Below are 11,749 nucleotides of genomic sequence, written 5' to 3' on the forward strand. Positions count from 1 at the left end.
TGTTCTCAAGACAAGTTCTTTAATCTTTCCTCATCAGGCAGGTTTTCTAACCCCTTTATCATTTTTGTTGATCTTTTCTGAATTATCTCCAATTTGTCCATATCTTTCTTAAAATTTGATGCCCAAAGCTGAACACAAAACTGCAGCTGAGGCCTAACCAATACAGTATAAAGCGCAGGAGAATTATCTCATTATATATAAACTCTGTTGTGAATATGATCTAGAATATTAGCTTGTTTTGCATCTGCATCATGTTCGATCATATTCAGTTTGTGATCTGCTATATAGTCCCAGATCCTTCTTTGTAATAGTACTGCCTAGTAAATTATTCCATTTTATATTTGTGCATTTGATATTTTTCCTTCCTAAGTGTAATGCTTTGCATTTGCCTTTATTAAATTTCATCTTGTTGATTTCAGGCTAATTTGTGAATTTAACAAGGTTGATTCTCAATTGTAATCCTGTTCTCCAAGGGTTTGCAATCCCTCCCATATGAAAATTTTATAAGCATATTCTCCAGTCCATCATCCAAATCATTAATAAAAATACTGAGTAGTATGGGACCCAAGACTCATTCTTGTGGGATTCCACTATGTATATATCCTTCCAGTCTGACAGCCAACCAGTTATACCTACTCATTCAGTCTTTCAACTTGCTATGCAAAGTAATTTAATCTAGACCACATTTCCCCAGTTTGTTTATGAGAATATCTGTGGGGTTATGTCAAAAGCCCTATTAGACTCAAGATATATCACACACATAGCTTCAAGTTCAAGTTACAAGGCTAATATCTGTGTCAAAGAAGGAAGTTAAATTGTGCCAAATCAATCTGTTCTTGACAAATCCATGCTGGCTAGTCCTTATTACCTTATAACCCCTAGGTGCTCATAAATTGATTGCTTAGTAGTTTGTTTCAATATCTTTCCAGGAATTGAAGTTAGGGTGACTCTCCTATAATTTCCTGAGTCTTCTCTGTTTCCATTTTAAGAGAGAGATACTGTTTGCCCTTCTCTGTGCCCTGGGGACCTCACTTGTTCTCTATGAGTTCTCAAAGATAATGACTAACAGGTCTGAGATTGCTACAGCTACTTCCTTAAGTAGGGTAGGGTGTATTTCATCAGGCCCTGCCAACTTGAAAGCATCCAATTTATCTAAATGGCTGTATGTAGTATATTTCTGTTCCCAGAGGCCCCCCACTAGCATGGAGAAAGAAATGAAGAAACCACACACACAACTTTCTACAAGGAGTTCAGAAACAACTTTATTTATAGCTAACACTTTTCTTTCGGCTAAAAGTGCATAGTAATTATGTATACGGTAGTCAGCATCCAAGACTTTACAGAGGGCAAATTCCTCAAAAAAACAAACACAATTCAACTGAAATGAAGATTCACACTGTTTTATTCAGTTGCATGCAGAGTCCCTTAGACAAGATATTTCCTTTATACTGAAAAGTGCTTGAATCACTAGCTGATAAAAAAGATGCAACTGTTGCTGTATTTTCCATGCTATTGACTCCCATTTGCAGCTGCAAGCCCTAAGGCATTCATCTATAACACAGTAAGAGGCTCCTTAAGATATATAGCCAGCCATGAAGAAACTCCCAGGGATCAGGAAGGCTCCTGATGGTCTTTTCCCTTAAATAATTATGGGCATAAACTTGCTCCCATTCGAGTCAATTGCTAAATTGCTATTGATTTCAGTGGAGCAGAGCAGGTCCTATTTTAATAAATTCTCAGTGGAGAAAATCATTTAGTTTCTTTCTGCTCTCAGCCCCAACAAAAATAAACATATTGAAAGGAAGTCTGTATCTTTTGATCCATGTAAACACTTTGTATCTTACATTTCACCTGAGTATATAAAGGATGGTGCCCCATACTCATTCCCTTAGCTTTTAATTGTGCCTAAAGTTATGCAGCCTACATGGATGACCTACAGGCACGATATAGAATCCAGGATTTTATTAGTGTAGGATAAAGGGTGAAGTTTGGCATAAAGATTCTTAATTTTATTCAAACTATTTGGCCTCTGTTTCTGCCCTGTCTTTACTTCTTCCACCACTTAGAACAAGCTCCTGAAAACTTTTCTTTTAGCTATTCATCTGTTCTGCTTGTAGCTATCATTCACAGAGGTTTTCCAGAAAGAAGGGGAAAGTGGCTGAAGAGAAGGATCAGATATTCCATTCAGTTTTGATGCATATAATGGTCAAAGCCTAAATTGGCTGAAGTCACTGGGGTGTATGTATATTAGACTGATCCAACAAATGAACAAAGTTTACACGTCTCTAAATACTAGTTACTTAATCAGGACTGGTGCAGCAGATCTTTATCACTCAGCTAAGACTTAGTAGTGGTGCACAAAGGGCATGAGGGAATTTGAGGCCAGATCCTACTCCCATTTACATCTTTTCCCATTGTCATCACAATAACTGGGAACAGGATCAAATAAGCAGTCAGGCCTCATGAGTGTTAAAAGGCTGCTCTGTACAAATTAATCAGTAGTCGGCATTTATAAAAATGAAAGGCAAACCTCTTTTGCTTTCCTCCCTGCTCCTCCACTGACTTCTTTGCATTTAGTTGACTTCTAAAACGGTGTATTGTTCATTTGAGGCTTTCCGAAGTCGGGGAGTTTTGCCATTGACCTCAAAGGGAGTAGGATCAGGCTGTTCTACAGGTAAGACTATAAGGAGGATAGATAGGGTCTGTCCACTTGTTTGCCATGAGTTCCTGATTCTAGAAACAGCCATGCTTCTCTCAGGGAGAGAACAAGCCCCCTTGAATATGACATTCCTTGTGCTGAATGTTTATGACTATTACTTAGCACCTATAGAGTTCTTTACATTTTATTAAGCACTTTACAAACATTAGCTAATCCTCAGAACATGCCTATGAGGTAGGTGAGGTTTATTATTCCCATTTTACAGATGGGGAAACTGAGATCACGGGAGGCAGATTCACCCCTGTTGTGTTCCAATTATTTGCATGAATTTGCTCCAGAAAGTTTAAATAATCTGCCCAAGATCACAGACCATATAGTAGCTTCAGGGGATAGCCGAGTTAATCTGTTACAGAAAAAAATAGTGGCAGTTAAAGTCAGAAGGCAGGACCTTCTGGTTCTCTGCTCAGACCATTTGATCACATTGACTGTTATAGGCAATAAGACATGCTGTTGGTATCTGGGTTATTACGGTATGCATTATTTGGTGCTAAAAGGCATGTGGATGTCAACCATATGATCAGTTATGAAATGCAACAATCACAGTTGCACTGCCTGGACTACTGTAATGGAATGAAATTTATACATAAAAATAAAGCAAACTGTCAGACTCACACTTTTGTTGAGCATTGTTGACATAAACATAATAAATGAGGCTGAATTCAGCATCGACACAATGAGCAGGAAACTTTAAATAAATAATCAACTCTCACATGAGAAAACATAATAATGATCTAGTTCTAACTGCCAAATCTCTCCCCTTACGGCATACCGACTGGAACTCTGTGTATGCATACCCTTTCACCTTGTTTCCAGAGCTCAGAAGCTAGTCTTGCTGTGAAATAGCTCTGAGCTGGCTTGGCATTCTAGATTCCAACACTCAGATGAATACACTATGCTTCCCACATGTAGAATGAAGTACTGCCATAGTACCCAAAGAGAGTTTCTATAAGCCAGCTATGTAACTCACTGGAGTAATTTTTACTCCAGTTTACATGCTACAAGTAGTTTGGAAGCTTGCCATTGCTCACTGTCATGCTGACAGCAAGGCTATGGTGCTGGCCATTCATTCATTACAAAATAATGCAATTGTGCACCAACATTCTGTGTAGCAGCAGCCCCACGTGATCTGTGCACACTTGCATAAGTGTGTCAGGATAGGGACTACTGCTGGGACATGAAAGGAAATGCTTATAACATACATAGGACATATTTCTTTCTGAGCCCCAAATCCCATCCCTCCATGACTCCTTTCATGTAAGGTCTGAGAAGTACCTGCTCATACAGATTGGAGCTGAAATCTTTCATTCTCTGCTCCCTGTGCTTGGAGTGAGTTTTCTGGCAGGTGCCTGTTCAATGCCCTCCTAGATGTCCCCTAAAATGCCTCTAAAGTTCATAGCTATCAGAGAGCAGATCTGCATCCAGATTTGGACATGACTGTAGAATCATGCACTGATTTCTCTTTTGTATACATGAAAGCCAAGGGGATGGCTCCTGCTTAAAGCCAGTAGAAGTTTTGCCATTCACTTAATGAGAGCAGGAATGGGTCCCATATCTGAGGATGGCTTGTCTCATTTTTAGCCTCCCTAACTCAATTATATTTTATCTATATTCATTAAAAACTGGCCATCAAATATATTGCATCATCTACACGTGTCCTCCAACAAATGAATATAGACATTCAAGTAATAGTTCCCTAGAAATTCTGCAGAGAAATGTGGCAATTCTCATTAGAATGCAATATTAATCTGCATTTAAAACAAATTATTTACAATACTGAAAAGCTAGGCAGACCTACTTGACATATTCACCCTTTTGATATATCCAGTGCACTGAGAGTACAAAAAATCAGAAAGTTGCACTTGCCATTAGCATTCATAAATAATTCTACAGCTGGTCTTGACATTGCTTCTCAAGATGCTAAAATACACATCAAAACTTTGCTGAAATACAGATGTTTAGGAATGAAGAAATGTTCTGAATGTCCTTGGGAGCCTTTTTGAACACAAATCTGTATATCAGGTGGGATTCACAGCTACCATTTATGAATGGAAATAAGATTCCAGTTATACTTGCAGCCATAGATAATCCAACCCCATATACTGTTGTAATTGGGATATATATAGATGATCTCACATAGCCTAACTGCAAATATCAAATGTATTTTTACAAGTTAGCCATGGCCTTTCTGACATTGCTTCTCAAGATGCCCTCTACATTGTTACTGACACAAGCACAAATAAAACTTATTATGTAGTATGGTTTAAAGACTTTCTCTACAATTAGCTTACACTCAGCTATTTCTGAGCTGTCTGTTAGCATTGTGAGCTGTTCCCCCTGGCCTGATTTCTTTTACATTTCTTAAATGCTGGTTGAAGGCTCTAATCCCATCTCTTAAAAATCTTTAAAAGAAATAATTTATTTTGAAGTTTGGGTGAGCCATCTCACTGCTAAAAATATTTTCTTTTAAAGTGGATGCATCACATCTGAAACATCAGCTTTGTTCTTAACATCATACTTTCAAACTCACAGCGTATGTGCATAATTTATGAAGATGTTCTAACTGTGCCATGCGCCAGATCCTGCAGAGGCTCCACACTCAAAACTCCCTTGGAAGTGGGAGAGTGTGGAGTATGGTACAGCTGCAAGAGCTGGCTTTGTATTTGTTAAAGGATTTTCAAAACTTTTCAGAGTGTGAAATACTTTTAAATAGAATTTTTCAGGGCCAGTCTCCTCTCCTACTGGCTATTGTGCAGACCACCTCCTATGTTACTGGCAACTGAGTAACACCACTGGGGCAAATATAATCATTTATAAAGAAAGATCAGGAGAGTGTTTAATGTAGGTTTTAGCATCTTTTACTGTGGTTTAGCAACTGGAAACGAGCACATGGGACCAGCCTGCTGTCTACAGACCATCAATAAATACTCATGGACCACAGTTTGGGGACCATGGATTTACACAACTTAATCACATGATTTGTGATTCCACAAATGATGTGTTAGGAGCCCCATAGCTGACACAGAATGAATGTGATATCTTTGTGTGGCCACATTTTATTAAATTGTAGCTCACTAAAACCAAAACTACAAACTGTAAAAAATATATATAGGGAAAGAAGGTGAATGGGTCCCCTTGTCCTTCTATTATCCACATCTTGGGTCATGAGAAAAACCCATCTCATTGACCCATCATGCCTCAGTTATCACCAGATTAATATAATGGAATGGGGAAGATGCATTCTCTGTTGTAAACAACCTCAAAAGTATCAGAGGGGAAGCCATGTTAATCTGCAGCTAAAAAAAGCATGGTCCTGTAGCACCTTACAGACTAACAAAAATATATAAATAGTATCATGAGCTTTCGTGGGTACAACCCACTTCTTCAGATGAAGTGGGTTGTACCCAGAAAAGCTCATGATACTATTTATGTTTTTTTAGTCTTTAAGGTGCTACTGGACCATTGTTGTTTTTTAACCCCAAAAGTAGGCAGTGAAGAGAATTTACCTATGGATTCAAGCACCCTTAATAGCTGTAGTTTTCATCCAGACTGAAACACTCTGACTTCAATGAAAGTTTTGGATGCATAAAGATTGCCAGCTGAAGAAGAGCAGAAGTTATTGGACCAAGGGATCTAAAAAGATAGTCACACTGGAAAAGATTTGCTTCTGCTCAGGCATAAAGGACCTTAGTGATAAGCACTCTGGGAAAAATGTGCAAAGCACAAATGTCAATTTAAATGTGCCAATTTTATTGACTTTTAGTGGAGCATTCTGTCTTTGGAAATCTACCCCCATTATCAGAGTCTTTGGAAATCTACCCCCATTATCAGAGTGGTGCATGGAGTGACCCAAGATCCCTTAATGTCAACCGGAAAGGGGGTACAAGATTATCCTAATTCTGATATGCATATTCTGGTTCACCAAAGAATGTTACATGGGGTCTTAAATGAAAAGCTGGGTCACACTGTTCATTGTCATTGTGAAATGTATGTATAAATACTATGTAAGGAGTTCTGTATGTATACTGAAAATATGTTCTTAGAGTCTGTATCACAGCAGGGGTAGAGATAAGCTTCCTGTCAGACAAGAGCTGTTTTATCCATTCTCTGTTGACATGTAAATTAAGTATTATCTCATTCGCAATGGATCTTCCATCACCAATTCAAGCTGAATTCAGATGAAGGATTGCAAGAATTTCAGGAAGAAATTCATAGAGAAACACAGCAGGAGATCTGGATCTGGACTTCTAATATTCCAGTCATCTGAAGAAGTGGGTTACACCCACAAAAGTTCATTATATCATTTACATGTTTTATTAGTCTTTATGGTGCAACTAGACTATTTGTTGTTTTTTAAGTTTTTCCTAATCTTGAGAGATACCTCAAAGATTTGCTGGGCTATATTTGGGGAACAAAGTAAATATCTCACCATTCTGTATTTAGGAAGTAAACGAGCAATGTGTATGCATTTATGAAAATAGGATCAGAACCAGCCTTCATCGAAAATGTTGAAAAAGGCTTTGGAGCAGAAACTTTATTAGACAAGGAGGTTAAGCTAATTGTCTCTAGAATGTGTGTTATGCATTTGTTTTATATGTAACCCTTGTGTTTCCATTATCCTTACTCACTACCTCTTGAATCTTTGCTAATAAAGGTATGGTTGTTTTTCACAATAAATATATCTTAGTGCTGTGGTGTTAAGCAAGGTGCTAATCTTGTGCTGAGTTATACCGCTGGTGTGTACACTGTTCCATTGGGGACAGGAGACCTGGTATTTCTGTGAGAATTTAGTGGGAAAAGGGTTGGATATTACAAGGGAACACTTCAAAGGGGCTTAGGGACTAGGATATAGCTATTGTTAGCCTGCAAGGTAAAGTAAGGGCTGGTATAGCCCAGAGGAAAGTGCCTGGGTGGCTAACAGGCTGGTAGTATGAAGGAGCTGACCCCAGTTAAGCACAAGCAAGTTTTTCCCACACAGGAGACAGGGGAATAACAAGTTGACTCTGTCTTGGGTATCCTGAGAAACACCATAAAAGCTCCCTATATAGATGAAAGTCACTGATGCATTCAGCCTTCAAAATCATGTTTGTGTGAAGACTGCGACCTCAAATTCAGGGCTTGATCGTGCAATCCCTAATCAACCAAAACACTCACTGATGATAATGGGAATTTTTCCTAAATCAGGAAAACAAGATTGAGCTCCCAATATTTATTACAAGATTGGGTCACATATGCTCATCAGAAATGTCATTTCCCTAGGTAATCCTGAATCTGACCTGTATAAAGAGCAATTAAGCTATTGTGCAATATAAAACTAGAAGAGAACCATCATACATTTTGAAAATGGTGCATAACAAGTAGCTTGTCACCTGAACGTTGACCATAATATCCTTGCATTATATTATTGCATGCTTGTTTCTCCAATTAAAAAACTTTAAAATAGTTCTGTTTAAAACCCCGTTTATAATCTACAAATCCTTTATTAGTATCAACAGTATGTTGCTTTGCTGATAATACCTGGGTTGCTGTGCATAGACACAGCAAATCTGTATTTTTTAAATATTCATGGATGTGGTGGTGTTAACCTGTAAACTGGATGAGTTACCCAATGAAAACTTCTGCCCTCTGAAACAGCAGCAGCACAGCCACTTAGGTAGGGCTTTAAAATGTCCAGGTGCTGCAGAGGTAAATTGGATTAAAGGATGTCAAAATATAATACTATTTATCTAGAGCCAGTTTCTGCCTCCTAGAACATGTTCAGTAGTTCTATGCATATTCAGTAGTATCTCATTCTACAAGTAGTCAAGGATGACAGAATCTGGCCCTAATTACCTGAACAGCAGAAGAGGGGAAGCAGAAATTAGGTCACTATATTTCATAGCTTTAAAAAATAAATCAGATCTTAATTAGGGTCTTTGGGCAAAATCATGCTCTCCTTACCTTCACAAAACTCCTACTGTATTCAATGCAGGGAACTAGGTTTTGGTTTTGTGGGTATGATCCTCTTCTGATCTACTGGCTTCAATGGAAATGTGCAGCTAAGAATATGATCCTGTATTTCTACTTTGACTTGAGATACTATGCCAACCATTCAAGCTTCAATCACACAGTCTCACCAAAATCTCTTGATCAAATTATAGCTCCATAACAGTTTGCAGTTGTTTTACCTCTCTCTCTAAAATCTTAACTATAGCTTGGTTGCTACAGAGAAGCTGTAACACTGGGGGGGGGGAGGGGAATCATCAATAGCTGTCAACTAGTTTGCATTTCAAATCCAGTTCCAGTGCATGTGACCTCAAAAGACTATTGTAGTAGCACAGAAGAATAACTTCTGTGCATAATCTGCCAGGGAATTCCACACAGGGAATTTTGATTAAAAATCTGTGGATATAACCACGGTGCCCGAACTGCCGGTATACATATTGCTGATTTCAATACTCTTCTAAACAGTCTAGAGTTAGTAAAAGGGCCTTCACAGTTCATGCAATTTTTTTTCTAGCAGATTGAACAATAGTGCTAAATGGTTTCATCTTGTGTCCTAAACAACAATGTAAGAGTAGTTTAAACAATAGTGCTTGATTGCTTCCCTTGGGAAACTAGTCATTTTAAGAATAATAGTATTCTAGCAGTTCAGTGATTGGTTGTTTCCTCTTGTCACTTTCAACAGAAAGGTATCAGGCTCCTTTGTAGATTTTTTTCACCTAAATTTTTGCAGCATCCTCTAAAAAGAACAAGAACAAGAATCACTATAGGAAAAAATATACCTGGCTGCCTACTTCTGTTTGCAGAGATCTGCAACGTTCAAAAATTTCCGTATGACCATTCCCAGGCAAAGTATTAAGAGCAGCATGTATCCGATGGTGCCTAGGAAGGTTGGGGAGGCAGGGGGGGATTGGAGGAATTGCAGCAGCCCTTCCTCTATATAGTACATCTGGTCATAGATGCTGAGGAAGGTGAAGATGTGGAAGAGCTGGTGGCTGTGCCCGATGATGTCGAACAGCCCCGGCTGGATCCTCTCCGGGATCTTGCTGATGTTGAAGAAAGCCGCCACCAGGAGCCAGAAGTAGCGCCTGTAGAAGTAGACGAAGAGGGTGGGGTTGTGGCCCCGCAGGTCGAAGAGGAAGCTCTCCAGCATGATGGGGCAGGCCATGCTGAGGGGCATGGCGAAGACGAAGGTCCGGATGGCGAAGGGGTAGGCGCACCAGTCGGAGCGGCTCTTGCAGCAAGCCACGGTGCAGGTGACCGCCAGCACAAAGGCCACCGGCAGCACCAGCGCGCTGTAGAGGGCGATGGGGAGGCTGCAGTCCAGCTGCCAGCCCAGGCGCTGCTGCAGGTAGCGGCTCAGGGCCCGCGCGTCCAGCAGGCGCAGGCCGGGCAGCAGGTAGTAGGAGTAAGCCACGGTGCTGGCGAAGCCGTAGTAGCTGATGGAGGCGTAGTCCAGGTAGAAGAAGGCGGCGCGCAGGCGCAGCGAGAGGCAGCTGAACACATGGGCCGTGCAGCTCATGGCAAACGTGAGCAGGACGCCCGAGGCGTAGCACCAGAGGGGCAGCAGGAAAGGGTGGTGGAAGGGCAGCTCGCCGGCGCCGCTCAGGAAGAAGAGGCGGCAGAACTTGTTCAGGAAGAGGAGCAGGGGGATGAAGTGGGTCCAGAAGTTGAGCGTCTCGTTGGTGGGCTGCAGCACGGAGGCCAGGCACTCCTGGGCGCTGCAGTGCAGCCGCCGGTAGCCCGACAGGATGAAGCACTCCACGAAGTCATCGGGCACCTCGTCCCAGCGCAGCAGGGGGGCGGAGGAGGGTGGGGGAAGCGCCTGGTCCTTCGCTGCCCGGCCTCCGGGCATGGTGGCCCCTCGGCCGGCAGCGCCTCTGCAGGGGCGGCGGTGGGGGGAGGCCCCGGAGCCGCAGCCGCCCAGCCGGAGCAGGACCGGTGCAGGAAAAGCCGCTTTGCTGGCTGCCGCCGGAGGAGGAATTGCAGCGGATTTGTGCTGCTCCCCCGCCTCCCCCCGCCAGCATCACTCATTGCAGCAGCGGCATCGCCCCAGCCAACGCGCGGCGGCAGCTCCTCCTGCAGAGGAGCCCACCCAGCCTCGCGGTAGTTCAGCCCCTGCCGCTGGAGGAGACCGAGCCGTGCCCGGCGTGGCCCCCCCGGGCAGCGATGCGCTGCTCCGGTTCCGCGCACGCCTCCCCCGCCGGTTAATGATTGAAGCGCAGCGGACTGCAGCGCCGGGCGGCTCGGGCGGGGAGAGCCCTTGATTTGCGAGGCCGGCAGGGCCCGCTCGCCCACCCCGCCCCCGTCTCTTCCTGGCTCTGAACACCCGATACACTGTCAGGCAGGGGGTGACTGGGCCACTCCTCCCCGCCGGGCGGTGGCTTGCGTGTCACTGGCATCCCCGGCCGGCAGCGCGTCCCTCGCTCTGCTCCCTGCGGCTGCCTCGCCTCCTTCTAGGAAACTCACAAAGGAGCCACTCTGGGGAGGGCGGGAAGGGGCGGGCGCTTGAGGGGAGGGGGGACAATTTTCCAGGTGCTTTGAGAGGGGCCGCCGGCATTGTCTTGTCCTTTGTAATTAGCCGCATTGGACTACAACAGACAGAAGTGGCTCGTTAAAAAGCCTCATGCGGCAGAGTGGTTCATGCACAGTCACACTAAATGCAGCGGGGCAGACGCCTGACGACAGTAGCTAGGGGGGCCCCCTGGGAGAGAAGAGACAGCGATGCCAAATCAGGAATCGCTGACCAAATACAACAAAGAGCTGGCAAGTCCCCAGCCCCCAAGAGAGAGAACCGGTTAAATTTTAATTCGTTGGATTTTTACACTTTGCATTGGAATGGTTATGTCAAGGTACCATGCTGGCTGTGTTTTCGCTTGGTGACATTACATTGTGCAACGGACACCAATCTATGTAAAAGGCTTGCGGTGAATTATTTATTACACATGCCTGGGCAGAGTATACATGCTGTACTCATGGTATGTAATGTGAACAGCAGCTTTCTACATGCTGGCTGACCGGGAGAATCTGTTAGGGGCTTGACAGCAGAGG

The 11,749-nt window shown here is 42.9% G+C and overlaps 1 protein-coding gene across 1 annotated transcript; it reads right to left on the bottom strand.

Moving 5' to 3' along the window:
• Positions 1–1,236: 1,236 nt before the first annotated feature.
• On the bottom strand, positions 1,237–11,157 carry PAQR9 (progestin and adipoQ receptor family member 9). Its single transcript, XM_075937663.1, is given in 2 exon segments — positions 1,237–10,648; positions 10,651–11,157. Coding segments are annotated over 2 exon segments (1,242 nt in total). The 5' UTR covers positions 10,733–11,157; the 3' UTR covers positions 1,237–9,488.
• Between the last annotated feature and the right edge of the window lie 592 nt (positions 11,158–11,749).

Source organism: Pelodiscus sinensis, chromosome 10 (genome assembly GCF_049634645.1).
Source record: "Pelodiscus sinensis isolate JC-2024 chromosome 10, ASM4963464v1, whole genome shotgun sequence".
Classification (NCBI taxonomy): domain Eukaryota; kingdom Metazoa; phylum Chordata; order Testudines; family Trionychidae; genus Pelodiscus; species Pelodiscus sinensis.